General features: G+C 40.0%; 1 protein-coding gene across 3 annotated transcripts in view; it reads left to right on the top strand.

Moving 5' to 3' along the window:
* Positions 1-19,344, top strand: part of nek7 (NIMA-related kinase 7) — a 72,855-nt gene that overhangs the window by 12,890 nt on the left and 40,621 nt on the right. For 2 of the 3 annotated variants that reach the window (XM_038715453.1, XM_038715451.1), the window contains exon 2: positions 16,266-16,353. In XM_038715453.1, coding sequence (XP_038571381.1) covers positions 16,300-16,353 — 54 coding nt within the window. In that variant the 5' untranslated portion in view covers positions 16,266-16,299. Of the gene's footprint in view, positions 1-306; positions 394-16,265; positions 16,354-19,344 lie in introns of all 3 variants that reach the window. The other variant, XM_038715452.1, reaches the window with a different exon arrangement.

Raw genomic sequence — 19,344 nt, 5'->3', positions numbered from 1 at the left:
GTTTGCTTTTATGCATTTTTTTTGTTCATGGGCCACGTCATCTACTCCTTTTTTAGATATTAACATCTAGGCTGAACACTGCCTAGATGATGGTGCTCTCAGCTGTTGATCACAAGGTTAAGCTTCAGAAAACACAGCTGTACTGATGAAGACCAGACCTTTGGTGGAAATTCTGTGTAAAACTGTCCTTTATTTAGAAGAAACAGAAGAAAAAAGTCAGCGTGGCATCCCCTTATTTTATTTTTTCATGGAATTCTCTCATTTGTCCCTATTTTATGTCTTTAATTTTTTTTATATGCCTTCTAGCCTTGCAGACAAACAGAGCCCCGGCCCCGTGGTTCAACATGTCACATCCGATATCCTGGTGCCAGAGGTGATGAAGCTAATTTGGTGGTCAGTAAGTGACATGGCTAACAAACAAAGCCCTTATTGGTCCTGGAGCACTGGGAGCACTCCTCTGTGCAGTGCTCTGTTTTGCATTGTGAAAGACCGTGAGTTATTGCCACAGGGGACTAACGCAACCTAAAGCCTCTGGAACTGCGTCATGCTTTGGCGTAAAAATCTAGGTGTGGATATTTGGTTCAAAGGTTCAAATGAACTGAGAGGTGTGCTCCTAAAAATAGCCTAAATAGCTGCTTTAATAACCAAGTAACTAAATAATAATAGACATGAGCATTTGTTTGTTCCACTTTTGTTTTGCTGATGTCTGGTAGCCTACAGTGTAAAAGTATTTCAGCATGGAAGTGTTGAAATATAGAAGTACGTGCTTTACAGTGATGTGTTCACGGAGCCTGAATAGTTTTAACTATGGGGCGTTCACATTAAAAATAAGACTAGAGCTGCAACTGGTCGATTGACTATTTTGATAATACATGTATTAGGTCATTTTTCAAGCTACAATGCCAAACATTTGATGGTTTCATGTTCAGTTAATAACTTTTCTTGGTTTTATGTTTTTGTAAATAAATGAATATTTTGGGGTTTTGGACTGTTGGTTAGACAAAATGAGTACATATATCATTATTTTCTGATGTTTAATTGACCAAAAGTTATTGATTTAATCGATAACGTCATCGGTGGATTCATTTATAATGAAAATAATTATTAGTTGCACACTGATTCATTTTCTGTGTGTTGTATGTGGCTCCCTAAAAGTTGTAATTCTGCTCTCAAACCATTGCAGCCTGGAAATGGAACCACATCCATGATTAAAGTCGAACATCGTAAAAACGTGTGACATTACTCGCTAGATCAGCCAGCCTAAATTATGTGCTCTTGATTTTCTTTAACATACTATGATTTCAGTATATATTTTAACTGAGGTGTGATTGTGATATGGCATTTTGAAGGGCTGTGAATGTAGCAAGGGGTGTGCAAGCCCAAACCCCCCTGGGTCCCTTCTTCTGAACGCCTGGGGGGCTCTCTCCTTCATACAGCCTGCTCCTTCACACACTAAGCTGGTTTCTGAGGGATCACACGGCTGTCTTAAATGCAGCTCTGTTTTTGCATACTTTGCCCACGCGATTTTGTTTTTCCTTACACAGTCAGCAATTTGTCAATATACCTTGTTTATTCTTGGTGATTGACAGTATGAATTGGTTTCACCTAGGAAAAGAAGGGTGGTGAGAAAAAAAGAGAGAGGGGTACTGTGGCTGATGGTCTTTTTTTGACTGGTACCATGGCTGTCTGTCACTCTTCTTTTATCATGGAAATCGGAGTTTATCTTTTACAAGCTTGAGTGGAATGTTTTTGTTTTTCAAGTGATTATTAGCATCCTCCTTGGCTGCCGTCTCCAGCTGATGAAATGAGCACATCAAACGGTGCGCAGCACTAACGAAGCGGTGTGGGCTGGCTGGTTGGCTAGCTCCTGCCTTTTGCTGTAAGGCACCTGCTGAAGTGACAGGCTGGCAACAAAGGGCCCCTCGCCACAAGAGAGCCGTCAGTGCCGCTGTGGAGTGGGCAGGACAATAGAGCAGAGAGGTGGCCTGGGCTTTTAGCCACGTGCCAGCTCGTGTCGACAACACACAGGAGCAACAGAGCACAGAGGAGCACGAAGTGGAGGAGGTGGGGAGGAGGAGACAGGGCAGGAGAGTGGCTGACACCTGCATGTGCTTGAGTTCTTTTCTCAATGGTGGACATCTTTACAACACATAGTGGCTGAAAATGCGAAAGGAAAACTGAGATAGGAGGGGATACAAATGCACAGGTGTGCACGCACAGGCAGACACAACAGAGATGAAGACAGAGGAGGGTCCAGTGTTTTTAATGGGATTACTGGCTCATGTAAGTTCAGGCGATAGTGCAGATGTGTTTTATAGAGGCTGCAATAGGTGAAATGTACACACACCGGAGCAGAGCACTGTGGTAGTTTATTTGGATTGTTGGGGAATAAATCAGTTGAGGCCTCACATGAAGTCCGGGCTATTTGTGCTGTGCTATTTACTTCTGCAGTGAAATAATCATTAGCCTATAAAAATGAAAGTGAAAAATGTAAAGGAGGGCTATAAATAGTTAGAAAGCAACATTATGGATCACTGGCCTTGTGGTGTCCCCATGGACCTCAGCGGTTTTCTGTGTCTTAATTCCCTTTTTTTTAATCATTTTGCTGTGCTCCCTCCGCTTGGAAGAGGGTGAAGGTCTGAGTTGTACAAAGATATCACACTCACACATGCACATAGCAGAAACATCACAATTTACATGTTTTATACTGCATGTGTCTTAAAGTCAAACTTAACTCCTAAAAAATATCTATGCACACACTCGACCATTAGGTTTCATACATAGAGAACACATGCAGACAGTGTGACAGAGATGCATACGTCACCAGCATAACTACATGCCACATGGATTAAGTTTTAAAACAGATGCATGTTTCAGTTGAGATTTCTGAGATCTTTATATCTACGATTTTATAGCTTATCGCAGGAATGCCCTTATCTACATTAATGTTTGCCAATAAGTAACAAGAAATTGCATTTAAAAAAAGCCAAAGATATGCAAGTAAGATAAGTAATTTATTAACGTGTCAGTTTATTTTTATCCAAAAATGTCCCGCTCAGTACATATCCTGACATAACCAAATTAAAGGGTTAGGGTTACAATATAGGATACAACAGTAACACTATTGTTATCACATTTGTTTGGGCTCTCAAACATTGATATATGTGTAGGCCTCAAAAATCCAGTTTTAGTAAAGTTGGAAGAGCCTGTAAAGCAACATTGAGTTTTATCAGATACATTGATTTGTACATTCCATCTCCAACACAGACAGACACAACACATGCACAGACTCTGTACGGTCTGAAAGAAAGCCATTAATCCAGCCATGTTCTGCCTGTTAAATAATGAATCCTGTTTGATGTCAGTGTTGTTGTTTGGGTCCTCTGTCTGACTGCTTGAGAATCTGTAATATTCTCACGCTGAGTTGCTCCCTGATTAACTTTATGCTTTTGTAGCCCGATTTGGGGAATGGAAAAGTCAGAATGATTTGACTCTTAGTGTGTTTGGCTGGCTTTGCAAAGCCTATTTTCAAAGGTTTGTCTCTTTATCTTCATGTTGTGGTTTTTCTTTTAGATTGAGAGACAATAAAGTTTCCTCTCTTCATTTTTGATTCCATCAAGTCTCGGACTGTCTTTCTCAAAGACCTCAAAGACTGGCTCACATGCTGAGGTGTAGTTGGTCGGCTCATGGTTCAACGAACACGAGTACTCGCACATTTAGGCTAATGATTTTGAATAGTGATTAAAATGAATTGGAGAGTGTGCTTCTTCTGTAGTATCCGGACCCCTCCATCATTAGTGGTTCTCTTCCTCTCTCTTTCTCTCTTTCTCTTTCTGTATCGTCAGTGTTAGTCAAGCAGGGGTTTCAGACGAGGCCTGGGGTAGGCTTTCATGAGCACAGACTCAAAGATGCCTCCTCTTCTTGTAATCATGGACACCACTCTTCTAGCACTTTCACTGTCGTCTTCTGCCTCCTCAAAGGTGCCTTTGATTCCCTCACATCCTACACCCAGACCGGATAGTGTCACATTATATTTTTCCTTGCTCCTTTTTATATTGCAACCCCCTCCCCCCCCTCCCCCCCACCTCCCAACTCTCTCAACTCTCTCAACTCTCTCTTCACCTCTTTTCTTGCCCTTCTCTTTTTGCATTTCTTTAGACCCAACCCAAGCTCATCAGTCTGTCTTCATATTTTGTTCCCAGATTGAGAGCTGATTTTGCACTCTTCTCCCTGGGACCGCTTAATTCCAGGACGTTCCCCATCACCCCCCTCCCCCTCATCCCCCTCCATCCCAGTTTGCCTTGATCCACCTTTTTATAGTTCGCTCCCTCTCTTTGTTTTTCCTCTTCTCCTGTTTTAAATGAATAATGCAGAAGGGAGGAAATGGGGATTAAAGAGGAGCTAAAGCCAGTGCCAACTTCTGTGGTGCACAGCTCCACACCGTCTCACAGGACCATGAACACATCAGGGCTAACAAGCTTCTTTTTTTTCCTGGCATTTTCTTAGCTCTGCATCTGTGCCACTCTGTCCTAGTCCATCCCTGCCGTGCCATACTCACTTTTGCCTTCTCCCACTCATTTTGCCCCAGTTGACTGAAGATATCCTCTTTCATATAAAGATTGGAAGATGTGTTGTGAAAAACCAACTTGTATATAATTTTTTATGCTTTTGGAGGCTGAGCGTCATCATGGTGGGGAAAATTTTAAAGATGTACAATTCTGTGGCATTAAAGGTCAATGAGCAAGTTACATAAAATAAATATTACAGTAATATTTACAGTTTGCACACAGTTTTCCACTTTTGGACACCTTCATGTTTATTGCAAACTGTGAGGTTAATAAAAAACTGGTAGTGGTGATGTAGGGAAAATCTGTGTATTGGTACAAATCTGTACCAAAAAATCGAAGATTTAATGACTGAATGAATGAAGTACTACTCAACCGGTGAATACGGTTGTATAATGTAGGCTAATATCTTTTGTGGTTCTGGAGGGAGCGCTCCAAATTTGGGCTAACAATTACCCTAATGATGTCATCAGATGAGTCCCCCAACTTTACAAAAGTAAAATGCTAGATCGCTGGAGTGCCCCTTTAATTACAGCTGGATATTTGATCGGTTATCAGGGGAAAGGCAGCTTAAAGTAAGAGGTTTGCTCAGTACAATGTGTACAATTAATAAACAAGATGTGTGCTGGAAGTGTGAGAACAAAGACTGTTTACAGAAAGTGGGTGAATAGTGAATGTTAATCTCCTTTTCTTTCCTCGTCTTGTTCTGCCTCACTCTGTTTCTCTCTTCCCTCCTCTATCATATAATTACCTACGTGTGATTGGGCCTGCTGTGCGAATGTCAGGCTGGAGTCTCACATTAGATGGAACACAGTCAGAAAACAGTGTTTGTTTACACTGAGTGGTTGGTGGTCTGGATGGGGAAGGTTTTTTTTTCACGTTCTTCATCAGAAAAACAACAACCAGTTTGTCAGTGGGATAAATGGTGTTCTTGCTAGCTCACTTACAGTAGATCTTGATAATTTTTATCTACACAGAAACCATATATACGCCCCTAACTGTAATGGGAATGGTGAGAGAGGCTCTTTTTTTTTTGCCTTACGGTATAATATAATAGTTTAACAGTCGATGGGCATATGGGTTATTATTCCGTTAACGCATTAATTACGCTGACAATTATTTTATCGCACGTTAGCAGTTTTTTAAAAATTATTATTATTTTGAAATTCCGTTGCTCACTAGCTCTGAATACACATAGGACTACAGTCAAACCATGGGTCACAGGAGGGGTGGGATGTTGATCACCCTGTAAATTACCCACCCAAACAAGCAGCGGAGGAAGGCTTGGGCAGACTACACTGGATGCAGCGTGAGGGACAAAGACAGCACTCCACAAGGCACTCTATTGAAAGTAACCGTGGCAATGGCTTCTGTGTGCTACACAGCTGTAGCCTATTTAACTTAAGTTAAGATTATAGGCTACATAATTTTACCTGATATGCCGCGACATCTAGTTTTGCGGGGATGCTCTGCCATGCGAATTCACTCCTGTTGATGTCCTATTTAGTAAACAGTAAGATTCTAGAAACTCACCAACAGCGAGGATCAGTCTCTCTTCCAATGATTGGTGCTGCGCGTCATGTACAAAAAGTTCAAGACAATTCAACTTCGGCTGTGGGCGGGCGTGTGCGTGAGGCGAGCATAACTGCGACGGTTTCACGGGAACGCACCCGCTTGTCGGTACACTTTGCTCGACAAGGTGTACCTTTAATATTTGATTTGATTACATTAATGTTTAATTTGAGATTCACAAGAAATATTTTATTGCTACTGTGTAAAGGGAATACTGCTGGTAAAAAGCACCATATTTGTTTAAAGTGTTTACAAACCACATTTTATTGCACTTTTTAGTATATACCAGTACATTTAAATTAAAAGTGCGCAATACACTACTTTAGATTTCATTATTCAATTTTGCATGTAACAATGCGATTAATCGCAAGAAAATCATGTGATTAATCACGATTAAAAGTTTTAATTTATTTGCACGTTGCCGTTTATTTTGTAGTCACTAAAAAATGTCTAGCGTCAGTAGATTGAACTTCAACTTGGCCATATGATAATATGCTTGCTGCTGTGTGCTGGTAGCCAGCAGTATGTAAAATAATACTTTAATATTATACCTACCATAAGGGGTGGAATTGCGGTCTCTACTTGAGCTCACTCTTTGATCACATTTTTCAGGCTATTGAAACTTGGTTGCAATATCACAGACATCTGGGGCAAGTAGTGCACTGCTGTGTGTATGTGTGTTTTTGTGCCTTTTCGAGTGTGTGCGATAGTGGGAAATGTTGAATCACGTAATAAGCAATGATTTCTCTCTGTGTTTCTCTCAATCCATATTATTCTGTTATTTACTTATCTCCGCCAGCAACGTTAGTTAGTGTATTAGACCCCATTTACACCTGGTATTAAAATGTGATACAGATCACATTTTAACACCAGATGTAATTGGTGAAGCTCAAATTATAACTCGAACCTTTTTGTCGCACAGTGATACGGATCTGTGCAAAGGAATTCGATGTCATAGCCGTTGTATACGCTCATTTTACCACTAGTATGAACCAATCAGATTGCTTGATTTGAGCTACCTGTTTTATAATTTTACGTACAGACTACGAGCATATTGTGTGTCCACATATTTAGCCTATGTTGATTCTCTCTACCACACTCTAAACATGGGTCTATCCTGTTGTATATTTACAGCTGTCAGACCAAAGCTGAACTGAACTAGCCTGACACGCATCTATGAATAGTTAGGGGATTTAGCTTTTAGCTGCTGCTGCCCCACTGCTGCCAAAATCCTAGCCAGCCCGCCACCATCGCTCGTCCCCATGACAGAAAGGCAGGCAGACTGTTACCTTGAGTTTCCACTTCTGTTTGTGCCTACCAAATGTTTTGGAAGTCAAAAGATCCTTCCTGTGATGAGAGCAGGAACTGTTTTTGGTTCAGAGACAATGAGAGAAACAATGGAAACAGTGAAGCAGGGTTTATGGAGAGAGAGACTTAATAGATTTAAGGTTCAAATGATGAAAGTTTGAATCTGTCTGTGTTTTGGGTTTGTCACGAGGACAAGGCTAATCTTTTGATTGGTTGAACGTTACTTGAACTGTGTGTGAATGGGAGCTCAGAGAGTGTGACCTTGCCTCGTTCGATTGAGTTAGCTTTTTTAATTGTGCTGTTTCCTGGTGTGTGTTAATCTAACATGGCAGTCTTAATTGATCTCGTTAATGTGGGATGTGGGAGGCGGGAGGCGAAAGAACGTCAGGAAGCTCAGATGCCCCCTGGTTATTTTGACACATAGACAGAAACACAAGAGGGTTAGGGAGAGGAGTAAGGGTGCCAGCCTCAATCTAACAAAGCACAAGGATGAAGTGCAAAGAATCACTACGAAAGGCAGGAAGGCCGCCTGGGTGGATGACTTGTAAAGTCCTCTGTGACACCGAAATCAAAATGCCACGACAACCAGCTAGTCAGCCATCCAGTCAGCCTCTGGCTAATAGGCCCTATTTTCACCTGGTATTAAAATCCCCATGCATGTCCGGGTTTTTCACAAATTGTCTTAATAGGGCTTAAAGGCAAATTAAAATACAGGCACAAATTTTAAAGGCTGAAGTACATATTTGATTAAGATCACAGGCACAGTGGCGGTTCTAGACCAATTTTGGTCTGGAGCCAGTTGTTTTGTCAGAGGGGCACATTCAATCTGGGACAAAAGAGACAAAGGCAAAATTCAAGCTTTCAAAATATCTTGTTTAGTAGGCTATATAAAAGGGCTGCAACGTCTAGTTGATGTAAACAATGACATTGATTATAAAAATTTGTTGTCGTGAAATTTCATTGTCGACGCGTCGTTACAAAGAAGCCGTTTAAGGGAGAAATAGAAATCTTCTTATTAAGAACATTTTCTGGTTGTTCATTTCTAACTGCAATGCACTACATGGAATGCTAGGGGCAGTATCGCTTCCACCGTCTGCCATGACTGCTTGACTGTAAGACTACTCATGAAGAAGAAGCATTCATGTGAGAAGCGGAAAGGAACGAAGAAATAAGAATTTTTTTCTTTTTTTTTTTTTTACAGGTTTTGTACGCTATTTCATCACTTACTATACTTTTGAGAGGTTCTGAGGCCAGAAATCAACTGTGTAGAACTGGAATATTGGCACTTTTATGAAAGTTGCAAATCCATTACGTTTCAGGTTTGAGAAGCTCCACAATCGCTGGTGGTGCCAGCCAGCCAACAGAGCAGCAGCAACAGAGGCCACAACTGTAAGATAGTTTCAATGTTCGTACCGCAGTTATTCTGTCGTTACAATCTGAGTTATGGTTTAAGATTTTAAAGTAAATCAAGAAACATCTGGCTTATGATGTAGCCTAAAGAACATTCTCCACTTATAAGCACGTTGGAAAAATAAACTACAGAAGTATTATGAAAGGGGACTGTTACTTTATTATTCTAAATAGACATTACATTGTTAGTGTACAATTGTGGTTATAGTATTTGCTTTTTCATATGTGCTTTTATTTTATATAGTTCCAAAGCAAAAGTCTTTGTTAACGAGTTAAAAGTTAAAACCTACTTGGCAATAAATCAAATTATGAGCTCATTGTTTTGGGTGATAAAGCCTGGATTTTATCTTGGAGCAGCCACTCCATAGTTCTGTGCATTCTTGGTTTTGAGGTCTTATGGATAATGCTGGTTAAGAGAACGCTTTTGTAGTTATGTTGTTATGGAACACAATACGTGCAATAGTAAATCAATGAATATAGGAGTATCCTTCGCTGTTTTGTTTTCTTCCCTGGTTTCCCCCTGGTGTTGATACTAGTGTTTATTCTGAATAGTAAACCTTGTTTACTTAATGGTAATGTTAGCTAGTTAGGCTGTGTGTTCATAGATCAGTAATTCACTTGAAAGATATTTAATTAGTTAAATGTTTTAATTAGGGTTAGGGTTAAGGAGTGACAAAAATAATCATGACTAGTCAACTAATCAAATAAATAACAGATTAGACAATGAAAATAATCATTACTTGCAGCCCTACTATATATTGTAATGTTTTATTATATTTTTCAGTAACTTACAGTTATTTGTTTCAGTAACAGGATCTTTTCAGTAACTTAGTTATAGTTTTATTAAATTATATTATACAAAAATACCCATTCCTGTTAACTTAGCTGAAGTTACGGTACATTTTTGATGCAACACTTCTTTGTAGGGCTGTCACCGACTAAGGATTTACATAGTCGAATTAGAATCGTCAAGTCCTACCTATAGTCGAGTCATGTGTGTTTTTGTGCGCGGCAATTGCGAGGGCGCTTGGGGGGGATAACACACGGTGGCTCCGCTTTAATCTTGAGAAGTTGCAGAGCTGCAGTCTCTTTTCACTTTACACTGGAAATTTCCAGCTAAAGTGACGCTTTTTGAAGACCTTTTTCTCCCTTCTCTCACCTGCCATTCACCGGTCTTGTGTGTGAGTTTTGAGTGTATTCCGTGCTGCCGACAACTGCATGCACGTCGCGGCTCCTCACGGGTCTATTTCAAGTAGCTAGCTATTTAAAAATGATATGATATTCTTTGTGTGGTTCATCAACGGTGATAAATTATCCGAAAGTCCCGCGAGGTGCAGATAACTCAACAACACCAGCGAAGCTGGGGCTCCATCTCTTCAGCAAGTGTTCCTCTGCTGCCACCACACACATACACGCTACGTCTACACATGCGCACTGACAACCCAGGGTTAGGGTTACAAATTTGGATATATTAATGCACTTTAAAAATATTTATTGGAAGTTTTATTATTTTTACATGTTTATTTACAGCATTAAACGTTGAAATGTGTATTGTAATAGGCTGTATATTAACTTATTGGGAGAAAACTGGTTGTTCTATGTAAAATCAGATGTTGAGCATCCCCATATCACCTAAATGGCGTGATAAATGGGTCAGTCCTACTTCTTTGTAAGGCTTAATGAACAGTATAAGCTCTATTGTACTAGACATTCTCTGGATCCCAGTTTGTATTTTGTATCCCACTATAACTTTTGCCAGGAAACAACAAATGTCTCCATATTCACCTGTTATTAGTCATGATGTGAAGTATACACAAAATTAAATTCTTGATAGTAGTCATCTGTGCATTATGAATGGGGATACATATTTGGCAGACTACATGTCCACCCTGGTTGGACCAGTAGGCTACTGTTACCGCTTTTTGTTTATAAAAAGTGCTGTTTAAATGTAATGCATTATTAAATTGTTTTAAGGAGGGGGCCTCAATTTCCAGCAATATCCAAAGGCCATCCATGCAATGGAAACATGGCTTACAAGGACAAAATATTATCTACAATGCTGCATTCAGTTTATTGTACATTTTGAGTCAAGTAGATGTAACGTTGAGGCGAGCAATGTGTTAAACTGATTACAGTGATGTGATTTTACAGTTTCGATGGTATAAATATTTGTAGGAGCAGCTTACTTGAAAAAAGAAACAGCCTGTCTAGATCTAGCTTCCAAACAGTAACTTGGATGACTACGTGGTCAGTTATAACATCGCCAGACTATCGCAAAATAAATGTTTGATTTACGAGGGAAACGATATGCTTGTTTTGTTTAGACTTTCTCAATTCAATGCAAAGTTCAATAACACGTAATGTTAACGTTAGCCTGTAAAAGCGTTCTTATAATCTGTATGCAAGCTTGGTCTGCAAAAACCTCGTTGATAAAACAACACTAATACGATAGATGAAACAATCCACATGTTCTATTTTTCATTTACTTTCGTGAAGTCGAAAGTCTGCCTTCTATGTTGAATGCACGCAGCTCCAGCGGCAGGGGGAACATGAGGGATAACTACCCTGGCACCGGACAGTGGCGGTGTAACGTCCTAAAGGATCCGACTAGTTGAGACACATTTGTTCCGCCTTTCGCATCAGCGCCATATCATCGCAAGGAAGATATATTACTATGATTATTGTAGACATTTCGTTGAGAGGGGGGCCATAGAGGGGTACAAGGTCTGTGTTACAGGGGCGCTGGCCCCTGTTGGCTCCCCCCCAAAACCGCCACAGCACTGGCACTATGTCAACAGTCTTTAACAATTTATACAATCATTACAATTTAATAGCATAATTACAAACTTCCACAATAAGCAAGATTTAAGATTTAAAGCTGTTTAAGGTTATTATGGGAGCAACAAGTAAACTTGTCCTATGATTACGAGGAATGGGATTTATTTTAGTCTTACCACTTGTGTTTCTTTGTCTGTGTAAACTGTCACCTGCACATGTAATGGGTACATTTCTCCATATAGGCTATTGTAAAAGCATTTTTTGATTTCTGATCTATTATAATTATTTTATTTTTGCTCATTAATGTCCCATCTTAGTATGGGACACTGTAGGTAGCCTAAAATATCCTTTTATTGGTGTTTTCAAGGTCGGTTTCAACAGTCAAAACTTAATCTATGAGTATGGTGCCATTAGAACTTTTAAGTAAGCATAAATGTAGTTAGACATTTACACAAGGCATGGTTGGCTTTCCAAAATAATTTTTCTTTTTTGGGTTTATTAAGTTAATAATAAGAAGCAGAAGATTCACGATTGGACATTTAACATGTTTTTCTAGTTTGCCTTTTTGCCTCAAGTGGTTGGTGCTTTTAAATCCTTATTATTTATGAACTTTTATTAAAAATATTTGAATTGATTTAAACTTGTTTGAAACAAGCTTTTAATGTAAATTTCAGAAAACAATATTCACAATATACAGTCTGTACAGTCCCAGGAGAAATAGTGTTATGCAAACACTTATTTTCATGATCTTCAAAGCTCACACGAAGGCCAGCGAACCCCTGGAAAGAAAAGATGAACTAATCTAAAATAAACCACACAGTATTAGCAAAATATGTGCCTGCTCACACGCACACATACGGATAGAAAAGCCACCCAACACATACACAAACATGCATAAACATGACAACATAATACAGAGGTAAAATATAGAGGTGCAAGAAACTCCTGCACCGGGTCTTTTTCCTGCACACCAGCAATTGCACGTCTTTTCTGACCTGTCCATATCAGGACCTCTGGGCAATTCCTATGGCCCTAAATAAACTGCATTACCCAGGAAGCACAATGTGACGCTCACCTGTTCCCATTCTCGTCATCCTGCTAAGAGACAGAGGAGAGAGAAGATCGGATACCTTGTAATTGCACATACTTTTCATAAAGTCATAAGCTGACCAATCACATTAGAAATAATGAACTCGTTCTGTATGAATGGTTATGATTCACAGTAGTTATCAGCAAATTAAGGATTAACCATCATGTAGACAATTTTTGGAGGTGAGCTAATAAGTATATAAATTGTATTGAACACTAACATTTGCCCTAATCAAACCTTAGCCACAGTAGTGTAATATGATCAGAAAATGTTTTTGTTTGTTAAAGTAGACAGTTGAATTATTTTATCTCAACTAATAAGATGTTGAAATTTTACAAATATTCTAAAAACTATCTGTAGGCAGATAAATAAACCAAATAAAGTGTAACCTATATATTAACTGTATACTTTTTATTTAATGGTATAACATTATACTAACATACTTTCCGGAGTAATTCTTTCACCAAGTCTATTAACTATGGAAAACTACACCAACAATGGAGGAATCTTACTCTAGCTGTTGTTGTAAAAAAGAATCCATGATCCTCGGTATAATTCTCCTCTCCATTGTACCGGGGGATTTTTAATTGGTAGGCGAGGTTTGAGGAGACAGAGACGAGAGACCGTTAGTAATACACAAATGACATACTGCCAGATCTGCAGACTGACGGCCTTTACTAGTGGAAAAAACATGCAAATGTCCCACTGAAGTAATTGTATTAGGTCCTTTTCCCTTTGTGTGAAACTTTAATGTGTGTATGTCCATTTTGAGTAAATAAGACATTGCAAAGAGACAGATAGCGGCAGAATCTAAATCCCTACACTAGAACTGAATTGGCAGAACCATGTTCAGTAGTAGCCTTGGTCATTTCTTTTCTTTTTTCCCCCCCCTCACCCTGTCGATAGCATCTGCTCATTAATGCTTTCCAGCATTAGCTATTTCCATTTTCGCCACAAGCACCCGAAATGGGTGCAGATGCATGTGTGGGCCCGCATGTATATACACACACACACACACTTACATACAGCACAGCAAATATGTGTGCACATTTTTTAGCTTAATGTTGAATACATGCCTCTCATACCGTGGTGTGAAGGCGTTTCCCCCTTATGGATTTATTTTTTTTGCAAGTTTGTCACACTGAAATATTACAGATCAAACAAATTGAATATTAGACAAAGATAACAAGTAAACACAAAATGCAGTTTTTAAATGAAGGTTTTTATTATTAAGGGGGGGGGGGGGAATCCAAACCTACATGGCTCTGTGTAAAAGAGTGATTGCCCCTTAATCCTAATAACTGGTTGGGCCACCCTTAGCAGCAACAACTGCAATCAAGCGTTTGCGATAACTGGCAATGAGTCTTTTACAGTGCTGTGGAGGAATTTTGGCCCACTCATTTTTACATAATTGTTATAGTACAGCCACACTGGAGGGTTTGAGCCGCAACTGCTTTTTTAAGGTCATGCTGCAACATCTCGATCGGATTCAGGTCAGGACTTACAGGACTAGGCCACTCCAAAGTCTTCATTTTGTTTTTCCTAAGCCATTCAGAGGTGGACTTGCTGGTGTGTTTTGGATCATTGTCCTGCTGCAGAACCCAAATGTGCTTCAGCTTGAGATCACAAACTGATGGCTGGACGTTCTCCTTCAGGATTTTTGGTAGACAGCAGAATTCATGATTCCATTTATCACAGCAAGTCTTCCAGGTCCTGAAGCAGCAAAAAAGCCCCAGACAATCACACCACCACCATATCTTACTGTTGGTATGATGTTCCTTTTATAAAATGCTGTACTACTTTTACGCCAGATGTAATGGGACACATACCTTCCAAAAGGTTCAACTTTTGTCTAGTCAGTCCACAGAGTATTTCTCATCAAGATGTTTTCTGGCAAAACTGGCAAGTCTTTATGCTCTTTTTGCTCAGCAGTGGTTTTCATCTTGGAACTCTGCCATGCAGGTCATTTTTGCCCAGTCTCTTTCTTATGGTGGAGTCATGAACACTGACCTTAACTGAGGCAAGTGAAGCCTGCAGTTCTTTTGATGTTGTGGTTTTTTTGTGACCTCTTGGATGAGTCGTGGCTGCGCTCTTGGGGTAATTTTGGTCGGCCGGCCACTCCTGGGAAGTTCACCACTGTTCCTTGTTTTTGCCATTTGTGGATAATGGCTCTCATTGTGATTCGCTGGAGTCCCAAAGCTTTAGAAATGGCTTTATAATCTTTTCCAGACTGATAAATCTCAATTACTCTGTTTCTCATTTGTTCCTGAATGTCTTTGGGTCACAGCATGATGTCTAGCTGTTGAGGATCCTTTGGCCTACTTCACTTTGTCAGGCAGGTCCCATTTAAGTGATTTCTTGATTGAGAACAGGTGTGGCAGTAATCAGGCCTGGGTGTGGCTAGAGAAATTGAACTCAGCTTTCAAAATATGTGATAAACCGCAGCTGATTGATATTTTAACGGGGGGGCGTCACTTTTTCACACAGGGACATGTAGGTTTGAATTTTCCCCCACTTAATAATAAAAACCTTCACTTAAAAAGTGCATTTTGTGCTTACTTGTGTTACCTATGTTTCAATCTGTTTGGTGATCTGAAACATTTCAATGTGACAAACATGCCAAAAAGTAAGAAATCAGGAAGGGGGCAAACACTTTTTCACATCACTGTATGTATTTACTTGTGGATGACACACTTTTGCTGTTACAGTATGCATGTGGTGTATCCTGTGTGAATTATGATAATTGTTAGTGAAGTGTTAGACTGTGTAGCCATATTACAGTATGCAATGCAAGCAATCCTAGAGCGTCTGTCAGAGTTCTTCCCACATATATGAGTTGAGTGGAGACTCTGGAATCATAAGCTTAATTGCATGTGTGAATATAATTTTTTCATAATACTTTTATTTAAAGGATTTGTGTGTTAACCGTTTTTATTCAGGTAACATTTCATACTATGGCTATGTCTGTTTTAAGTACAGTGATGAGCCAAGCAACTGGTGGTGGAGTATTTTATGCAATTAGCTTGCTTCTAGGCTACATGCCAGAACGTACAATTACACAGCACCTTGGCATGCACCATACCCAACATGCTCACCCCTGCGTGATCTGTACTTTCTCAGAAAACAGAAAATTAAATGGAACTGCTTAAATGCCGGTATAACCAGGAAGTCCCATGAAAGGTTCCTTGGAGGAATTCCAAGGACATACAGACTGGCGTTATCTCTGCCTTGTTCAGATTAATATTGCTTCTTGCTTTAGCTCTGCCATGCTGCAACCTGAGAGGGACCTAGACAAAGATTGTCAAATCCACAGGCATGACGTGAGAGCCAGTTCTGATGAAACTGGATACTCCAGCAGCCCAACCAGCACTCAATTGTTTGGTACTGAGCAACAAAGAACAGTTGTTGAGGTTATTATTTTCTGTTGTGAAATGTTATAGAATGTAGTAGTATTTTAAAGGAAAGAACTGCTGACTTTTTTGTCTGGTGATCAGTTTTGATTCAGTTAACCAGAAGTTCTATTTTTTGTGTTTGATTCTCAGAGGTGCAAAGGATCAAGCTCCGAACACCGTGTATATGGACATGCAGCCACAAGGACAGCAAGCAACCATGCCAGTCTTTCAACCCCAGGTAGAGTCAACACACGCACATGAACACAAGCCAAACTACCAACCACGGTTGTGAAGTAGGGTGACCTATAAAGTGAGAAAACTGTCAGCCGCTAGTTATTTTGTCATACCATTTATACTCCGGTCACTGAAGTTTTAAAAAAAAGTTGAAAATCAATGAGCAGTTCTGCTATATGGCAGTATTAGATTGACAGAATAGTTGCCTCAATGTGATGTATCTTGATTTTTCAGATACTTAAGTCATTGGCTTAACCAAAAACCATCATAATCAGGTCAATTTATCTATACAGTTTCCCAGTTTAATTTTTAGAAAATGTATTTTATCATGATTGTGATGTTAAATGACTAACACCACCATTAAATATGTTATTCATATGGTCCACCTGTGTTGCTAAAGGTTTTCTATTCAGTAAATCCTTTATAACGATTATATAGTGAGTGATTTTCTTAAATTAAAAAATTGTAAACTGTAGATTACTTGACAGGGGGAAAGTATTTAATAATTTATGACCATATAACCCATTTATTCATTCATTGCAAGCTCAGGATCCCACCTCCTTCACATTTTGAACTGTAAATATTCTGCATTACCTTTTCAAGTCAATCAAGTTGTGCTTCCCAGTCCGAGCATCCTTCAGACCACTGGAGCTGGTGTGTGAGATAGACAGCAGTGGATGAATGTTGAGTTGTTTCTATTGATCATAGCTCTGGAGGCTGGCAGAGCTTGGCCTCCCTGCATGCCTCCCTTGGTTCGATACAACTCAGGTTTGCTCTGTACAGATCTGGTCATTGTTGGATTTTAATACCGCCCTCCAACATCAGGCCCATTGATTTCTTTCAGGAAGGATGTTTTTGCCTCCATAACTATTGAAAAGACTTTAAACAAAGAGAATCATCCATATGCCCCAGAGTAAATTTGTTTTGTTTTTTTAAAGAAACAACACTAAAAATAGGCATGTAATCTCAGTTGTTGTTTTTCTTCCGTATGCAAGGGCACTGCAACATTAACACTGGAATTGCCAAGGGGGTTAATTTATTCTAAGATGTGTAATTGCAAAATTAAAGATAATTGGGTTGCACACAGAAGAAAGTCAGATAAAAGCTCTAATGATTAATTTCACTTAGGCAGTAACCCCCCGACACACATACACACTCAGACGCTGGATTTCACTGATCTCCCAACTGTTGATTGTGTGCTATTGTTCGGGCTTAATGATTTCTCTCTCTGTTTTTCAATCTATTTCTAGAGGTTTACATCAGTGTTCATTCCGGCCCACTTTTTGTGCTTAGGTTATTGATAGCACAGTGAACTTTCTATGTTGCGTCATGTTTTTTCACTTTCACAGAGCACATCTGAACTGATTTCACATTTAGTGAGAGAAGGAGAGGGAGAGAGCCTGTTAAAGTATGTAAATTACTGTCTAACCAGCATCCAGATTGGTGTCTTTCAACAAGTCCTGTATCTGTTTCATACTTTCCCAAGGTTGATAGCACAGGGGAAAAACCCTACCAGCCTCCTCCTCAAGAAATCTGAATTGTATATCTGATGAAGGATATTCTGTATCGCTTGCAATATCATTTCTCTTGGTCCTGGAGGTATAATGCATATGCATTAGGTAAATGAGTTGAGCTGGTAAGATGTGCATTTTTAATGGAGCATTTGCTCTTTGAGTGAGTGGGAGGGTTGGTGATGAGGCCCGCTCAGATCAGATTTTATAGTCAATGCAGAGTTTGACAGACACAGATCTGTCTGTAAGCGCTCAGACAAGGTGGTGAGGTTGTTGAGTGGATTGAGAGGAGAAGAACGAGAAGCACCTTTGGGGTGAATCCTGCCGGTTTGACTGCCTGGCTGGCTCACTGACTGGCTGAGGATGAATATTGCATGGTGCGATGCTCAAGGGGGCAGGTGACTGGTGAGGGTGGGAGCGGGCCCCCTGCCTGCCAGTTGCACTGTCTCTTCTTGTATCCCTCCCTGTCTCTCTTGAAGGCTAAATCTACTGTAATCCGACTTATTTTCTCCACACTAGAATGAGGTAGATTTCGTGGAGATCCCTGTAATGACAAATTCTAATCTTCTTCATCCTTTTTCAGCTGGCAAACATCATAACTGCACCCCAGCTAAAATCTGGATAGCAGTGGGAAAGACACAGTGCAGTTATTTAGCAGGGTTTCAACTGGTTAAACCTCTGTTCTGGGCTTTAAATATACAATTGATCTTTATACAATTTTCAGTTTTTATTGGCCAACAACTCCACAAGCAGAAAAGACTGTTTTATCACGAGTCATAAATGCTATTAACAAGGTGATCAGTATTTTCTAGGGTACTGAACTGAATGTTGGTCAAAACACATTTAAAGTGACTGATCATAGGGCGCCCTGGTGGCTTTAGGAATTAAGGCACTGACAATGAATGGCATCGTCCTTGGTTTGCGTCTGTCCTGAGACTCTTGTTGCAAGTAATTTCCCTTTTTTCCCCTCTCCTAATTTCTTTAAAATTTTTCTAATGTTGGCTTATCTAATTGTCCCTTTTGTACCAAATTTTTTAAAAAGCTTTTCGGGTATCTAAGTACTGGCTCAGTGTGGACAGTGTGCAAAAGTGGAGGGATGCGTTTTTTAATTTAGCCGGCTTGGTGTGGACATATCCTGAGTTTCTGTTTCTGCATCTCTCCCCGTCTCTCTCCATGGGAGACAGCACCTCTCTGCCGCCGCTGGCCTTTCTGTGGCAGCCGTTGGCACTGCTGGGCTGTCACATCACACCCTCTCCCCTCTGCTGCTTGTCTTTCTCCCTTCACTCTCTCTCCCTGTCTTCCACATTCCCTCTTCCACTCTCCATGTGTCTTGTCAGCTGTGTTTGGCAATGGTGTCATTATTGGGCAGCCCATATCACACTTCCGCCGATGAGCTGTCTCTCTGCACTCCTTCTGTCTCTCGCTCTGCCGTTCCCTCTCTCTCTCTCTCTCTCTTTCAATCCCCCTGCTAGTAAGTAGCCCAT

Source organism: Micropterus salmoides, unplaced genomic scaffold (assembly GCF_014851395.1).
Source record: "Micropterus salmoides isolate LMB-PRFRI ecotype aquatic unplaced genomic scaffold, ASM1485139v1 Ms_hic_scaffold_13, whole genome shotgun sequence".
Classification (NCBI taxonomy): domain Eukaryota; kingdom Metazoa; phylum Chordata; class Actinopteri; order Centrarchiformes; family Centrarchidae; genus Micropterus; species Micropterus salmoides.
This window is presented reverse-complemented; position numbering and strand designations above follow the sequence as displayed.